Below are 18,477 nucleotides of genomic sequence, written 5' to 3' on the forward strand. Positions count from 1 at the left end.
GTTCTGTAGTTGCTCTAACCAGGAAAAAAAAAAAGACTGTATTTGTGTGACAATTTTATTGTATAGTGTACATATGGCACAAAGAGGACTGTAACAACAACTCACCCCTGAAGTCAAGCTCAGTATTAAAGGCTGCAGATTTTCACTTTGTCTCCAGTGATTATGCTGAATGGCTATGCTGTCTCCTGCATGATAGCCCTCTTCTAGCCCCTCATTATCACACAGATGGGATAGCTTACACTTAGCAGGGAACCTGTTTTTTTTATAACATTAAGAATCCACCATCAGTACTACTGTATAAAGTCTATGCAACTGCAGCAACATATCTTACTCTATAACATGATTTTCAGGAGAAGTGTCACCTGCGGAATTCTGTCCCTCCTCCCATGGCAGTGGGCATTATGAAAATGAGCTGCTAGGAGGGTTTAAAGGAAACCTATGCTGAGAGAAACATAAGGGCTGCCATTGCTGGCAAATGTGTATATTTAAATCAGCAAAAGTATTAAAACACAAATGCCAAAAGGATTTGTAATTCTACACAGACACTCCTATGATGTACACATGGCTCAGCCAGGGAGATAGCCCTCTTACCTCCTGGTTCAGCAATGCAGCTTCCTATGTCACCTTTCCAACCACAGCCTGCTCAATGAACTGTGAACCAGAAGAATGGCCTCTGCGCACCAAGCAGTGAGCAGATCCAGGATCAGGTGTGCATCAGAAGTGCAGTGTGGAAGAGGAATAGAAATCCCACAAGCGGCTGAACAAAACATATACACAGTATTTCAAACTATATTTAGTGGTCTGCCTGGAGGTTTACTTTACAAAAGTAAGGAATATTAAAAACAGAACATGTGCAAGCACAAGACTGATGAAGAGCAGGGGTACAGTGTCAAAAACGACTACTTGGAGATGTGCAGCATTACTTTCTGTGACATCTCTAAGTATTGCTGCACAGAGACAGCGGACATTTCGTGAAATGGAAAAAAACAAAAAAATTCTTTACAATGTTTAATTGATTTAATTTTTGTGCTGTTTGCAAAGTGGAGCTCCTCTTTAAAAAGGGGACTGCCAATCTATAGGATGACACACACCATAAGGCATTTAAGGATTGTCATTCGTCAGTGCAAGGGCAATCAGATCTCTAGACACTAAAGAGTGCCCATGTGTTCTAGTTCTAACCTAATCTCCACTGCATTCATGTCTCCCAGAAGGTGAGCAGGACTCTGCCGACATCGTACACAGGACACTTTCACATTATGGGGAGAGCGTGCACAAGTGTACATAGAGGTTTATGCTGACCACCATCTGTTACCAAGTATCCTCAGTAAGAATGTTACACGCAACCATCAATCAGATTCAAACTAAGACAGCTATGGAATCTTATTAGCGAGTATGGGAAAAAAAATAGCCCACAAGTAATATAGCAGGGCTAAACTCCCCCTTTATATAGTAGGAGGGACAGTGGTAAGTCCTAGTGTACATGGGCACTTACTTTGCGCCATCTCTTACCTGTCCAGAGGCTTCTTTCTAAATAACAAAACACAACACTAAAGAGCGGCCATTACATCAACAGTTATAAAAACACATACGTAATGCTTATTTGGCTGGAAAGCAGCATTAAAATGTGCTGGACCACATTGCAAACAAAGATGTCTACAAGGCACCTGTTCACCTAAATACATGAAAAACCTTAGGAGACTTATGGGCACAGGTTTTATGAAAGGCAGGACATTCCCCTTCAATCCTAATTACAGAATAAAGTCTGGAAGTGCTGCCGCATGTAGCAGAGCAGTCCAATAGTCCAAAAATCTGATTGGTTGCTGTGGACAGCAGAGAGAGTGAGTCTTCCTAGTTTTATATATCTACAGAAATTATGTTTTTAATGTAACTGCACAGGAAATAACCTCCATACATTAGAAGAACAACGACCATTTACAATGACTGTGGCAGGGGGACATTGTGCGTTTAGGGCTCCGTTGGGCTGTCTGCCCCTTCTGTCAGCGTTTTGAAGTCAATGGAGAGAGCTTGCTCTTCGGGTAACGGTGGTCGCTTCCACTCCTCCCGTGTAAGGATGTAACCAATCACCATACCAAATGCTACCAGCAGCACTCCTAATGAATTAATGAGAACACCTTCTGGTGGCAACTCAGAGTATTTCAACCTGAAAAAATAAATAGGCAATTAATAACCCTCCATACAATCACCATAGAAAGCTTACTTACAGCACACACTACTGTGCACGGACAGTTCTTTATAGACCTCCACTAACATCAACATTCCATCATCAGCTTTCGTTTCAAAGTTCTAGTCCAGAAAGGCAGTGTTTTGTTTTTGCTTTGTTTTTCATAAGATACATATGTGATTGACTTTCAGATTACTGATGGGGGGCTAATTACAATCTAAAAAAAACAACTGACCCCAACAAGAAGAATCGTCCCACCTGTACCTCTGTCAAAAGGAATTGGGTGAAGTCTGTGCAGAAACCGACTCTTCTGGGAGTGTTGATCTTCTGTGCCCCCCCCACAGTGCTCAGTGGTTCCTCCCTCTGACCTTTATGTCCTGTAGTGAGGTAGGGGTTAGCGGGAGGAACCACTAAGCATTGAGGAGGACACAGAAGATCAAGACTCCCAGAAGACTCCATTTCTGCACAGACTTCACCCAAATATTACTCTTAAGAGAAGTGAAAGGAGAGGTCAGAATGCACTTTCTTCTCTACAGGAATAGTTTTTATTCAGCCTTTTTGTTAGGCTGGAGTTGGACTTTAAAGTGTAGCAAAGGTTTTTCTTCTCTCTCCCTATCTCCTTGCCATAAAACAGAGCTCACCAGACTTGGACACATTTTTGTTCCAAAGAGTAATTCTACATTCATAAAATGCACATAATGTCAAAGCGATAATTCTAGGCACAGGAAACGCACATGCCTGTTGTATACGATGCAAGTACACAAAAATAACCATAGACATTCCGTCTCTACACACCGATTCTTCCTGGTGACTGTTATTCATCTACCAAAATAGTTTTGTAGAAGTTTCTATATTCTGTCCCTGCCAAATAATGGTTCAATATATAATAGCATGTTTATTTACATGGCTGTATTATCTTTTTGGATAGTTATATGCTAACAAAGCTCATCTTATCACTTATTAAAGGACACCTGTCATGGCAGAAATACAGAGGCTGCCACTGCTGACCTTATCTAACAATGCTAGTCATCTGAGAGCAATAGCCGAGAAGCAACAAGCAGCAAGTGAAGTCCGCACTCCTGATCTGCATACTAGCTTTGGGTCAGTGATTTAGAAAAGTACTGGAACCAGAAGGAAAGCATGACAGCCAGGCAAAAGGTCTTTCATGAGGCAGTGGTCCCCAATGGCAGTCTACGCATTTGCCTTCTGGTAGATTTCCTTTAACTGCCGATATATAGATGACCACTAGGAGGAGATGTTGTATTTACAGTACAGTATGGAACGCCATGTGAAAAATGTGAAGGTCTTGTCATAAATTACCTCATGTTGGGTTAATGTTATAGTAGCTGGAAATGTGTACTGTCTGGAACAAACTAAAAAGGTTTGTCACAGATGTCATATTACAACAACCAGATTCTGCCTTAATAGAAAACCATCATACAGCAGTATAGTCAGCTGCGTCCACTGACTAGTGAAGACATCGTTATTCTTCCAACATAATGAGGAACCAGGCAAACCTTCTACAGATCATTTGTACAGAAAAGGACAGGAGACTGAGCACAAGTGTATATTATGGTTACATTCTATTCCACTGACCATGTTTAAAAACATCCTGGGATAATCTGCTACTCTGCCGGCAGTCACAGGGAAATGTGGAACTAAAAGGCTCTGTAGACTTCACTTATCGTGATGACGGTCTGTATTGCCTCACAACAACCAGTCAGATTCAAGTTTTCAGTTTTTGTACTTTTGCATGTCATCCGATTGATTGCATTGAACAGTTAATAAGGACTATGTACAGGAGCTGGAGACCGCTGCAATGCATATGTGAACAGATTCTGATACACAGTATGTGCGTCTCGTGTACAGAGAACCCTGTCCTGATCTATAAAAACAGAATATACTCACTCCTTTGTGAAGAGCGCTTTCTCCGTCAGGCCGAGCAGGCAGGTAGCGATTGTGCTAACCAGGAGACCCATGCCAAAGAATACGTGTAGCGGCTTAAAACGACTCTTGTATGCAAAGGCCACTCCAGGCACGAAGAACAGGATAAAACCCATTATCCACTGTAAAAAGAAATATGACATGGTTACACAATGCTGATCACATAAGTCATGAGTGGTGAGGTCAGTCTGCACAGGTAGCAGGCCAACAAGTCAGAGCAATGTAATACACAGGTCCCAGTAATACGGGCTCAGCTACCCTCCTCTCTCTCTTCTACTATACAGTGTTGAAAATAAACAAAGCAGTTTATTAAAACAACATTATAGTTGCCGATTGATTCTGCCAGCCGCTGAATAAAAGAGGGCAGCAAGTCAAGACATTTACTTTCCTGTTTTCATTTCTCAGATTTAGTTACTATTTTCCTGCTGCCTCGGTGTAATTTATTGATGCATTTCTGCAAGCTCTCAGCATTTGTATGAAAACAAAGCGGCAACAAGAAACGTTGCTGTATCCCAACCCTATCCCATACACGCCAATGAAGATGCCTGGAACAGATGTATGCAGAACTAAATGGCTCTTCAATTGTTTATCTCTGATTGACACCAGACGTTCTGGTTGCTCAGTTTGCCCAGGGCCATAAACAAATTATTTGCATGGCTCTGGCCAATATGTGCAAGGCTGCATCGTGCCGTGCATTAGTAAATGGCCTTTTGGTTCCCTTTAAATCACCATAGATCACCATAATCTTTCCGGGTATACTTTGCCCTGGCTAGCTTGGCGAGAGTCCTTGGAGAGCTTGCGTGGCTGTCAAATCTCTGGTTTCCAGAAAACTCCATGTTCTCCCAGCTACTGCACACAGAGGTCTATGTAAATGTGTCAGTCGAAGCTTGGAGAAGGTGGTAGAGTGTTGTCATTGCCAAGTATTTAAAGTGGCAGGATGTGGGGTGTGACCTTAATCCAAGTTTCACTTCCTAGCAAGTCATTAACCCTGTAGAAGCATGCAGAACAGGAGATTACACAACGCTTGCATGTTTTAAATCCACAATGTATTAAGATCAGGATGACAGCTTCAGAGCCTGCACCTTTAAAACCTAACCTAGAAATAACAGCTCTCCTAATGCCATCACACTGGTTCAATTAAGTCTCAGTGTCTGAAACTGACTGCATTGCTAAGAATGAAAAAGACCAAACAGACTCCACATGAGTCATGAAATTTATATGGGAGAGGGGGGATTATAAATGAGGTCAATAAACTAATTGTGTTTACTTTACAAGAAAATCGGTCATGACATTTCCCTGGAATACAGTCTACCAGGGTCACTACATGGTACCACCCAGCATCTGTTGGATGAAGACTTCTGGGTGGTTCATCTTTACCAACAGCCAAGGGGGGGAATTCCTTGAGCAAAGTTCTTCAATGAACAGATACACTGATCTGCTGCTTTACACAGCTGATGTAAACCTGTTTCTTTACAATTTCACAGGACCAGCAGAATGTTCCTCTGTATTCTGGTGGCAGCAGAGATGCAGTAAAAGCCTGGCCACAAATCATGGCGCTCTTAAAAATATGCAACCACCATGGGCTGATCCACACAGCCTTTGGATGAAGGAGCACCTCCAGGATACAGTGGCATTGGCCTTGAAATCCTCTCTACTTTCAGTGCCCCAACATCAGCGGTATTATGCAAGGGACAATCATTCAAGTGAACTAGAAAGTAGCCTCAAACATGGCAACATGATACACTACATGAAAGTGCAACACAAAACTGTTTGAATGCATTGCGTGGTTCAACTCTTACACAGGCAACAAGAATATGGCAAGAATGCCATTCCCGAGACCTGAGTGTTCCCATCTCTGAGATGGGAACACTCATTATCGTTAAAATTATCTTTAGCAGCTCATTCAATTACCATGCATGTGTTAAAATTGAGAAATAAGATTAGAAGAAGGAGCGGCCGCTATGAGAACAGGCAAATCAAAATGAACTACCAGTGTATGGCTATCTTCAGCCAATGAAGCTTCGGACTTGCTGACCTTTCTTCTAGATTGTATACATACACAAAGAATATGCATTCAGAGTCAGTGAAGATGTAAGGATAGGACAATTGTTGCAAAGCCAGTAGGTGAATGCTCCGGTTAGCTTACCTGCAGAATGTAGAAGCTGTAGGTAGTGATGCCTAACCAGCTGTGCAAGCTGTACATGTCTGGGATATTGCTCTTCTTGTGGAACTGAAATACAGCAATGATCCCTAAAAGAAAAAAAAGAGCAACAACTTAACACACTAGTGACTGCCAGTCAAATCCCCCGCAATATGTACAAAGTCATTGATTCCTCAGCTTTTCTCCCCACTCAGTGTGTGTGAAGGTTTCCCAATAATATTTCCGAGTGACCGCTGTAAACATTTCAAAGGTGACAATCTCTAGTTCTTGGGGGAAATAAAAAACAAACAATTTCTTCATTATTGAATATTCCTTAAGAAGTCTTTACTGCCGGCAAAGATAGCAGTTGGTAAAGAGTGTCCCTATCCACCTGGCATAGCTGTGACAGGTTGCTCTTGGCTATTTAGCTGGCCCACAAGTGATCAGCCCATCCAGTAGAACAGAGGTGCTACAGCATTTATGTGTTATGCCCCGTAGTGGATTTTTAGAAGCATGTACAACAGTTCACGCAGTCTGGTGACAATAATGGCTGAGATGAGCAGGTGACAGGACTAGGAGGAGATCTGTTCTGCAGCAAAGATTGCTCAGGTGTGAAATGGAATGGAGTAGGGTTCCATACCCCGAGACATTTGTTGTGGGCAGATCTGCTCTTTAAGTGAAAATGTAAGTCCTCTGGAGTCCATGTACTAGTAGGTTTTACAACCCACCTGTAACCAGCAGCAGGCCCGCCCATCCTTCCTTTATCCTAAGCCCTTTGTAGATTTGTGCACACTGCAGTTTGCAAATGTACAATGAAAAATATTTTTGTAAAAGTGTACAACATTTGGCAGGGGTGTCCATTTTCAGCAAGCTGCGTGATCATATTATTTATGTCTGTCATCACGTGTGTTCTCATCTTCTTTCCTTCACATTAGTTAATCTCTCTGACACACACACACACACACACACACACACACACACGTCTAGCTGCTATTACCCTTTACGGACTTGGAAAGTGAGTCTTGGGATCCTCACCATGTAGACAAGTCAAGCTATTTTATAAAAATACCTGACCAAGTGGAAAAACATTCACGTTACAGACGGCAAGTTGCTCTATACACCTTAAATAACTGTACATGACAAGAACCCCCATTACTGTGAAGCCATCCACAGTAGAAGACTGGTAGAGTGTTATGCCCTCTAGGCTGGTACAGGGTGCAGAGATTTGCAGTGTTCTACTAACTGCCAGAGAGTTATAGCAAATGGCAGGGGCAATCGATAAATATCTTTGAATGACTCACCTACAAGAGAGATGATCAGTGCCATGACATGGAATGCTCCATGCAGTATCTTAGTGGCCCTCTTAGTCTCATGTCTGAACACTCGATACACCAGTAAAGCTGTGATAATGAAAGATACATAATCTATATTAGTTACTGTCAGAATTGGTTTCACTTACTTTACTAGGACTTGAAATGCTGCATTTTTCATGTTTATAAAATATATTTAAAGCAAACCTCATCATACTCCAATGATGTAAACTTAATGGTGTCCTAGTAATTTTCCACATCAGCCATTTTAAATGTAGTCCTTCTTACCCCCAAAACATGCAGCTGCAAGCTAGCCAAAGGCTGGGAGTTTTTACCTTAAACCTAGCTAAAAAAAAAATTCTTAATTTCCACCCATCCACGTTAAACAGCATGGATACAGGAATCTTCCCTGTTGGGAGTATTGTATCCTCACAGCCGGCACCCGCAGCTGTCAGAAAACCTGACCACTGACTGCAGCTGGTTGGCTGTAGATAGAACTTTCTAAACAATGTGGCACTGTTACAGAATGAAGAAACTGATGATTCTTAAGGTCCCCACACACCTTACGATAATCGTGGGAAATCCCGCGATCGTACGATTATCGTAAGGTGTGTGGAAGCCGTGCGACCTCTACTACTGTAAGGTCGCACGACTTTAAACTTACGAACATGTTTGCAAACCCGCTGAGCATCGTACGATGTTCAGCGGGTGTGTAGCATGTCCGTACGATAAAAGCCGTACGGGCCAGTGTGCGCAAGCGCACACTGCCCGTTTGGCATTGCCGTCATCGGAAGTCGCAAGTACGATCTGCCTATGAGGGATAGGCAGATCGTACGTTTTTTTAAGTACCTTACAACCATCGCAAGACAAAAAAGTCTTGCCATAGTTGTTAAGGCATGTGCCCAGCCTTAGATTAGAGCTCTGAGATCATACCGAATAGGTTAGAATTTGCACAGATGTTTTTATCATTTCACCCCCGGGGCCCTTCTGTAGAAGTGACATCTGGCTACTTGCTGTCATTGTTTACTCGGTCTTCTATAACTAGGCGACCTGCCTATATTATTCAAGATACAACAGATGGGACAGATGGGACCATACAGGACTACAAACTATACACAAATGCTGTAAATCAGGTTGCACTGTATAACAACCTCCACAGATGACCCTGTATTTGTTGTCATAATATATTCATCTGTGGCCACCATCAATACAACAAAATGTGTCTCTTTATTATGATTTTCTTTATCGGAGGCTGACAGTGAAGAGGCACACTGACAGAATAACAAGAGGATTTTTCTACAAGTAAATCTGACCTCCAGCCAAATAGATTCAGATAGGTATTCAGTAAGAAAGTCTTCAAAACTTTTTTCTTTCCTTCCAATACAGAAAGTATTAAAGCGGGACTTTACACTCAAAAATCAAATTCTACCCATGAATGTATGATGATTAATAATAACAGACATGTCAGGTGTAAAATGCTGTGATTGTGAAATAGTTTCAAAAGCAGGAAGTGAATGCTCTGCAAGTGCAAAATGACTTCAGTTTGCCAAAGCAATGCACACTGGGATTGGATTGTCCTCAGCAGAGGATTGCTGGGAAATCTCACGAGATCTCAGGGAAAGTCATTTTCCTCCACTGGAATGATGTGTATGGTCACATGTGCCAGAAACCAGAAAGTAAAAGGAGAGCTGGTAATCTGCCCTTAGTAAACGTGGCCACTGTCAGAAGACTGGGGAAGAAAAGAGAAACAAGGTATACAAAGAATACAAAGCCGGCAATTATCTAGAAGTATGCGTTTGTAGATTAGAAATGTTTAGTAATGACAAAGGTGTGTTAGTTGTTATTGTAAAGATAGGGGTAAAGGTCCACTTTAATACCAGAGTTTTCTTTATATTAGCTTCTCAAAATATGATTTATAGCAGCCTTCTACTCAGACAGGGAAGGCCACGCACCCTGAACCAATCAGGTTTCAATATGGTTGCAGATTGCGATCAAACGCAGCGTCCAATCAGCAGGCTGGGAAAGGTTACTGGGGGAACCATAACTTAACCATTATAATGCATTTGGAGTGTGAACTGCACAGATGGAGGATGCTTGTAGCTTTAAAAAGTAATGTAGGGCATGTGTGTGATCCTAAAGCAAATTTCTATCACTGCTTGTTAAGCTACTGATCTGAAAAGAAAAATGTGCACAGTGAGAGTCAGGAGACTCAGGACACCTTATTTGTGGATTTGTTTATGTCCAAGCTTTATTAAGTACAGAAGCAAGGTGTAAAGATTACCGACTTATATTGTGAACCTTAAATTAAAAAAAAGTCAGCAGTGGCAGTTCTCATATTTGTCCTGACAGGTTCTCTTTAAACAGCTGCCAACGGAGTGACCAGAGCTCTATGAAAACTCTTAAATGAGCCTTTGAACCTCGAGAGTTCCATTAATGCAGAGCTCTTCGTCAGCAATTAATTGGTAGAGTCCATGCGATGACACACCCGTACGTTATTAGTGCATCGCTCTAATGTTACACAGCACAGAGTGATCATGTTTCAGGTCTTCCAATCACGTCACGTAACCAGGAAAAATTACTTCCCTGCCATTCTAGCAGAAAGGTAGGATTCAATTTCTCAGAACAGGACATTAATAAAACATAAAATGTTCTGTAAAGCTTGTATCTTCGTGTCTCTCAAAGTCAGAGAATGGATTTTGGCCTGCAAAAACATCAGCCGTTAGTCTCCAGCGTTCAGATCTGGAAGCCGATGCCAGCAATCCATTTAGAAACTAAGCACGCCCTAAAAGAGGGAGGGAGTGTTAAAGGTTCACTCCGCCCAAGCTGCTGCTGTATGTTTTGCTTGTTTGCTAGCAAGGAGAGAGTCGCGTGGCGATTTATTGGGATCTCTCACTGCTGGAGTCACCAAAAAATATCATTCCAAATCCCAGTTCACCCAACTGTTACATTCTAATGTTCTACATCCCTGATGGATCCCTCATCATCGAAGTAATATGGCAAACTTGGATGCAAGAATAACAGCTGACTTTGCATAGACCGCTGCTGGTAATTGGAGGCTGAGATATAAGAAGTCAGCAAGTGATTCAACTTGAAGTACCCAGATCCTTCACGATTTACATATTCTGAACAAGCACTTTAAAACATGCCTTCATTCACCTCTGTATCTACAAGGGTATGTTCACACCAGCAGCCGCTATAGCTGCTGGTGTGCGCGACCCCAAAACAGTGCCGATGCACTTGATTTGTTTTTACCAAAGAACTTTATTAAAATGTCACAAGTGATATTTCACTCAGTTCTATGGGATCAACGCAGTGCGATGCGGTTGCACTGTGTCTCGGTGCGGTGTGCTTAAAAAAACGCATGTACAGCATGCAGTTCTTTCTTCAAGTGCACACCACCAGAATGAGCCCATTTATGACACAGCAATTTGCCTTGTCTTGGATTCAGGCTGCACTAGAATAAACGGCCAGCATAGCCTGAACGCAGATAGTGCGAACCGGCCGTAAGAATTGTGAAGAAAATTCGTTTTCAAAAGATCCAAACTCAGGCATTTAACCCTTTACCTATTACTTTCTATTGCACCACAATCTTGGCAGGCTGACAGGCCTCTAATGTAAACACACAGCAGGTGATTCTAAGCGGATAAGAACTGAAAAAAACAACAACTCTAGAATCTTTGTTGAGGTCTTTGAGAATGAATAATGTAAAATTAAAATCAGCTCGAGATGTCAGTGATGGCTTGTTTTAGAGCACCTCCTTTACTGCTTGTCAAGAATATGTAACCGGTTTATTGTCCTAGTCTGAGCACAGGTGCACTTTAAGGGATCCCATTCAAAACTGAAAACAGCCATTTTGGGTGGACTTGGCATTTAAAAAGAATACGATCATGACTTCAGTACACTTAATGTGCCATGTAAAAGGACTACTGCAACCAACCAGCTTTCTACTTAATCTGCTCTGCTTAAAAAAACAATAAAAAAATAATAATTGTGATTAGGAACAACTCTAGTAACAGAGTATCACCATCATATATTATATTACACTACACCCTGTACCTGTACATTATTTACATTACTTCAGATAACAGGTGGAAAAACATATTTACTTACCATCACCACATAGAAATACCATTCCCAGCACCATGCAAAGTGGGTGGAGGTTGAACTGCTCTGGTCCCGCCCAGGAGAAGCCTCCTCTGTAATGCAACAGCCATGTCCCTGTGATAGCCAATACTGCCACCCCCAAGATCTGAGCTGCAGCCACCAGGTATGGCATCACGCCTGTGTTCTGACGAGCAAGGGACTGCTCCATTGTGAAGAGAGAAGAGAGGCCTTACCTGTTAAAACAATGCAGCTACATTAACACAACATTCTTACAACTCATGAACGCAGATCTGTACTAACCGATATATAAAACAGACCTCCATATACACCAACGTTATAGATTTCTTCACAAAGTTATTTTTCAACAAAGGAGAAAGAAAAGCCAACGTTGATTAAATAGAAAGATGCAGCGGCCAAACATTTTGGCAAGGGTGTCATGAGCCTTATATAGATCAGGGGCGCCCACAATTTTTGTGTTAAGATCTACTTTTCAAATGACGAGCTACATGAGATCTACCAACGGAAAAAAAAACTCCCTCGCCCTCTGCCCTGGCTGTCTCTCTCCACTCTCTCCCCACTCTCTCCTGGCTCACCTTGTTGTATTTTGCAACAGGCTGTGTAAACTAATATTCTTTGATGTAATACATAGCACTTCAACCACCAGTATCCACCAGAAAGGTGTCAGGGAGCTTGGCTCATAGGTAATCATGTGTGCACAGCTAAATATACCAAAATGGAGTAAAGGGGCCGCCATTCGCACCCTTCCTGATCTACCAGCATCAGCTTTGAGAGCTACTGGTAGATCACAATCTACCTAAATGGGCACCCCTGATTATAGGGAATCAAAAGCAGCCAGATAAATGGGCATCAGCAACCTTGAAATAGGTCACCCAATGTGGCTGAAAGCCTTATTGGCTTTCCAGGGCCACATCTGTAATGACAAATTGCCAAGCATTGCTAAGATGGGTAGAGGGAAAAGAAAGATTTAATGGAAGAATGGGAAAAGGAACAGAAAAAAGAGGGGAAGATAAAATCAGGGAAGACAGACGGATGAGACAGACCACTTCTGCTTCTGGGAGTGGCTGTCAGAGTCTTGAAATTCATCATGGGACTGGTACCTTTCACAACAGCTAGAGTTGCGAGGTTGCCTACCCCTGACCTAGTGCATAGGAGAAGTGGTTTAGGTGGGCAGCAAAGAGACAAAGAACTGGGGCGCAGCATATGAGATCCGGGCCTGCCAGACCTTCACAACATTTCACATTTCTATAACAAATGAGCTTCCAACTGAATACGGTAAAAAGGCAAACTACTGAAGAGAAAAATAAATCTGTGGGTTTATCCAACAACTCATTCTTCATGGTCTGTGTAATGGGGTGTGGCATGAGTCTTCCATTTGCCTATACAGTATATTTTCTGTTAAAAGCCATCCCTCTTCCTGATGTAATAATGTAGGGAGGTACAAGTATGATATCTGTGTGCATGGTACAACCAATGTATATCACCTTCAGCCTATTCTAATACAGCAAACAAAACCTCCGTGAGCCAGCAATCTTATTCAAAGAGTTAGGAGAAAAGTCCTTCTCTTTGAATTTATCTGACTTTTCTAGAGTGATTCTAAGCTGGTTACTCCGTATGTAAAACAGCCTTTTAGGATCAAAATAAATATTTAATGTTAAAGTGGGATTGCTGTAAGGCAAAGACCCCCTCAGAGTGCCATATGCTGGGCACATGAATTCAGATTTGGCCTTAGATTTAACGCGCTCGTTATAGCAGAGGTGAATCTGTGTGTAAATATTTACCAAACAGCAGAGGCCTCTTGGTTTGCAATAACTGCCATACAGACAGCAGAACACAAGCCAGAAGATTTTCCATTTCCAAAACCTGCACAACAAAAAGGAGGAGGGTGGCCTTTTTCTGTGTGATGTATATCTGTAATGATCCGATTAGTGCACTGCTGAACACAGCGTCTCAGTCACTGATAAGGTTAAATGGAAGAGTGCAGAGAGATGACGCAGAGAGAAGACAGCCAGGGGACAATGTGTCTGTCAGCTCAGAACACCAACTGTATGTGTGGGATAAACTAATTAGATCTCCCCTATATTGCATTTCCCATTTATTAACCAGCAGGGCAGATGGAAGGTAGCAGCACCCCGGGGCAGCCAGAAACATTCAACAGGCCCGGCCAGACCTCTTTCTGTACATTTTAGCAATCTGTTAAATGCGATTGTGCGATTGCTGCAGGTGTGCCGGGTACCCAGTTCTTCTAAATAGTGTTCCTTTATTCCATTAGCTGTGCTGCTCTTTATTTCAGGAACCAAAAGCAAAATAAGCGTCACTGTTCTTGGAGTGAAGCTTTCGGTGCCATGAACATGAGAATGTTAACCTGCCAGAAATGTGACTGACATCCAGCCAACTCTAAACCTTAACTGGACCCGAACCACAAACACCTCATCACACAATGTCAGCCTAAGGTTGGTGCAGACCTCCGTGACCCGGGATTGCGCAGTCCTGCACAATGCAGGTAGCAATTGCCGCGCGGCCCCACTGATTTCAATGGGTGACATCCGCACGGCAATCACAGCCGCAATCGTGTTCAGAAGCATGGGCGGAATCGCGGCGGGAACCCGTGAAGTGTTGCCTAAGTGTGCACCGGCCCTTAACCACCTGCTGTCCAGCCGTTGTAATTAAATGGCCAGACAGCGGCTTCTTGAATGCGGGTGGACGTTTTTAAACATCCCATTCCCGCCCCGCTCATGCCCACGGCTAGGCAGCGAGCGGGAAATCAGCCTGGATGGCTGTTTACATACAAGCGTTCGGGCGTCTGTAGAGACACCCGATCGCTTGTAATATGTGTGCGGGTGTGCGCTCCCACTCAGTTGCTGCTGGCGATCCTGAGCTCCGCTGTGCCCGGTGCGAGCCCGGGACCAGTACAGCAGCTCTGCGGCCGGAGCTCAGTACACGATCTCAGTTTGATCTCCTCCTCCTCTTCGGAATGCAGGAAGTGATGTGTATTGCATCACTTCCGCATTCCTCTGTCATTCTCCGGTACAGAAACCGGAGAGAAGCTGGTGAAGCAGGTGTTAGCTTTATCAGCTGCTCTGTGGGTCCCTAGGTGAAATTAGGGGTCTTAAAGACCCCTGATGTCTCCATAAAGAGGACCGGTCACTGAAAATTGGCTATCACAAAGGGGGCTTGTTAGTCCGCTATGTGATAGCAATAAAGCTAAGTGAAAAAAAAAAGGTTTAAAAGAATTAGTTAAAAAAATGTAGTCACATAAAGGTAATGAAACATTTTTTTTTGAAGTCCCCCGCCCCCCACACACACACGCAAACATGTGTCGAGTGCGCCTGCGTGCGGAAACGACGATTACATCCATTACGCCACACAGAGCAATTATTTTAGGGCCATCAATCACTGATAACACTAAACTGATGAGCGGAAAAACCTTTTAAAGCGTTGCCTATGGCCAATTTTGGGGATGGTAGTTTTTGCGAGTTTGCGGGCGCATGCAATTTGAAAGCTTGACATGTTTGATGTCTATTTACCCGACGTGACCCCGGCTTTTATATTTTGCCTAAAATTTGGGTAAAGCTGCAGCTAACGACTATTTTCAAAATCGGTTAGCCGATTATTAAGTTCGGTTAAATCGGATAAACTATAAAATAAAGTTTAAAAAAATGGCTCCAGTGATAGGACTACTAGTTTGTATTGAGATTGTAGTCCATCACGGGAGCAAGCTTGGAGCGGTGGAAGTAAAAAAGACAAAAGAAAAAAAAAGAAGAAGATAGTGTTGTGTGCAATATAGTGAAATGAAAAAAAAGAGTAAAATTATACAGCAATGAATGCAGAATGGCAATGAATGCAGAAGGTTTTGTATAGAACTACAAAACCCAGCAAAAGCACATTATACAGCACGATGCAGAATACCACCAGCTATAGAGGAATACAACAAATCCCAGCAATAGTACATAATAGCTGGCGGTATTCTGCATTGCGCTGTATAATGTACTATTGCTGGGTTTTGTAGTCCTCTATAGCTGGTGGTATTTAGCATTGTACCACTTTATAATGTATTATTGCTGAGATTTGTTGTACTCTTCTATAGCTGGTGGTATTTAGCATTGTGCTGTATAATGTATTATTGCTGGGACTTTTAGTCCTCTATACTGCGCAATGCAGAATACCACCAGCTATAAAGGAGTACAACAAAATCCCAGCAATACATTATACATACATACACTGTATTGCTGGTATTTGTATTCCTATGTATAATATACAGCACAATGTACCATCAGCTATAGAGGAATACAAATCCCAGCAATACATTATAGAGCACCATCTGCGGGAAAGTGCAGGCTTACCTGAGCAGTCTTCCAGCAACTTGCTTCTGAGATCGGACCTGTCTATCAGCAGCAACTTTTTCAATAATCGATTATAAAATCGATGTCGATTAGTTGTTGCAGCCCTACTGAAAAATGGCCTGGACAGGAAGGGGGTGTAAACACCTGGTCTTCAAGCGGTTAAAAGGATATTTCCACCTTTTGTAAGTGATTGAGTTTTTGGTGGCAATGGGGAGGTGCAGGGGGGATGTACATGTGTGTGCATTCTCAGGAGTTCAGGGCTGTTTTTCATACTTTATTTTATAGATTCTTTTACAGGCCAGAGACCTAGAAGTTCAAAATTCCCTCCACAATAATCTTCTCATTTACAGATATGACTGCTAGAACAGATAGACATTGGAAGGTAATTGATCAAAATTGAAGCGCACAGAATCTGGAGCAGTTGCCCATGGCAACCAAACAGCTTCTCTCTTCAGTTCGTTCAGTCACCAAACAATCCCCGGTGATGCTATCGAAACTGGAGCATGCAAAATCTGGAGCAGCTGTGCATGGCAGCCAATCAGCTTCTCTCTCATTTTCAAATCTTAACGGAACGAACTGAAGAGAGAAGCAGATTGGTTGCCATGGGTAACTGCTCCAGATTCTGTGCGCTCCAATTTTGATCAATTATCCTCAAACGTCTTTTTATCTGTCATATCTGTAAATGAGAAGAATGGTGGGGGACATTGGGGAACCTGGACTTGGGCAGCAGAGAGTAAATGTGACACCAGGATAAGGGGGAGATCTGAAAGAGAGACACAGAACACAGAGAAGTCTATAGACCAGGACAAGTGACAGGAGATTCTAACACTCACACAGAGCTATGACTCATCGCTGCTGTCCCTCCACAGAGCAGAGAGGAGGGGGGGGGGGGGGGGGGAGCGGAAAACAGCTGATGCAGTTTAGAGATAACAACCTGACCCTCTGAGACAGATTGAAGATATTGTGGAGGGAATTTTTAACTTCTAGGTCTCTGGCCTGTAAAAGAATCTATAAAATAAAGTATGAAAAACAGCCCTGAACTCCTGAGAATGCACACACATGTACATCCCCCCTGCACCTCCCCATTGCCACCAAAAACTCAAAATCACTTACAAAAAAAGGTGGAAATGTCCTTTTAACCGCTTGAAGACCAGGTGTTTACACCTCCTTCCCATCCAGGCCATTTTTCAGTATTCGGCGCTGCGGTACTTTGACTGACATTTATTCCGTCATGCAGCGCTGTACTGAAATGAATTTTATACCCTTTTTTGGGGACAGATAGAGCTTTCTTTTGGTGGTATTTATTCACCACTGGGGGATTTTTTGACTATATTTTGGAAAAATTTATGAAAATTTTGAAGAAATACGTTTTTTTACATTATGTTAGGAAACAATTACTACCCAATTATTTTGGTAAAATATAAAAAACGGGGTCACGTCGGGTAAATGGACACCAAACATGTCACGCTTAAAAAATTGCGCGCATCCGCGAAATTGCAAAAAAATACCATACCCAAAATTGACAACAGGCGACGCTTTAAAAGCTTTTACTGCTCATCAGTTTAGTGTTATCAGTGATTGATGGCCCTAGAATTATTGCTCTCACTCAGACGTCCGCGGCGATATGCAACATGTGCAGCCTAATGGGCGCAACTGTCGTTTTCGCAGGTATGCGGACCTGACGCATGTTTGCATGCGTGTATGTATGGGTGAGGACTTTTTTTTAAAAAATGTTGTTTTTTTAAAATTCTTTATGTGTAACTAATATTTTTTTTGTATTTTTTCTTCTTCACTTAACTCTAGTGCCATCAGATAGGGGGCTAAGAAACCCCCTTATGTGATCGCAAAAGAAGTGACCGGTCCTCTTTATGGAGACATCAGGGGTCTCCAAGACCCCTGTCACCTAGGACCCCCCTGAAGAAGCCAATCTGCTTCATCAGCTTCTCTCCAGCGTCTGAAGGGCCGGCAGCTTATACAAGCGATCCGCCGGCGCTAAACAGGCATCGCTGCTGGTTTTTAAATGTTGCGTCTTTCCCGCGCACGCCGCACAGCGCGCCCGAATGGGCGCGGCTAATATACACGGCCTGTTACATCCAGGAAGCGGTTAAAGTAGAACTAAAAGACAAAACAATTTTTTTTAGTTGTGTAAAGTATACAGTCCGCTTTTTTTCCCCATCTGTGTCCCATTGGGGAGATTTACCTTCACTTCCTGTCTGTTAGCCAAAATAGGAAGTGAGAGGGAATCCCTTTAACCCCTTCGTGACTGACGACGTACAGTGTACGTCGCCAGCATCGGGGCTGTTTAAACAGACTCCCGGCAACTTTTGCCGCCGGGAGTCTGTTTAAACTTGTAGAGCCGACTGTCGGCTTTACAACAGAAGCGATCCTGGCGACTTACCTGTCGCCAGATCGCTTCTGCGTCCCGAAGAAGGGGCC

At 42.8% G+C, this 18,477-nt stretch overlaps 1 protein-coding gene across 1 annotated transcript in view; it reads right to left on the reverse strand.

The window, feature by feature from the left end:
- Positions 1–1,916: 1,916 nt before the first annotated feature.
- Positions 1,917–18,477, reverse strand: part of LOC108785985 (cytochrome b561) — a 20,141-nt gene continuing 3,580 nt past the window's right edge. Inside the window, exons 2-6 of the mRNA XM_018555187.1 lie at positions 11,687–11,913; positions 7,568–7,666; positions 6,273–6,376; positions 4,091–4,248; positions 1,917–2,161 (exon numbers count right to left, since the gene is read on the reverse strand). Of these exons, the coding sequence (XP_018410689.1) occupies positions 1,966–2,161; positions 4,091–4,248; positions 6,273–6,376; positions 7,568–7,666; positions 11,687–11,888 (759 nt within the window). The 5' untranslated portion in view covers positions 11,889–11,913 and the 3' untranslated portion in view covers positions 1,917–1,965. The remainder of the gene's footprint in view (positions 2,162–4,090; positions 4,249–6,272; positions 6,377–7,567; positions 7,667–11,686; positions 11,914–18,477) is intronic.

The sequence above is a fragment of the Nanorana parkeri genome, unplaced genomic scaffold, assembly GCF_000935625.1.
Source record: "Nanorana parkeri isolate BGI_ZX_2015 unplaced genomic scaffold, ASM93562v1 scaffold187, whole genome shotgun sequence".
Taxonomy (NCBI): domain Eukaryota; kingdom Metazoa; phylum Chordata; class Amphibia; order Anura; family Dicroglossidae; genus Nanorana; species Nanorana parkeri.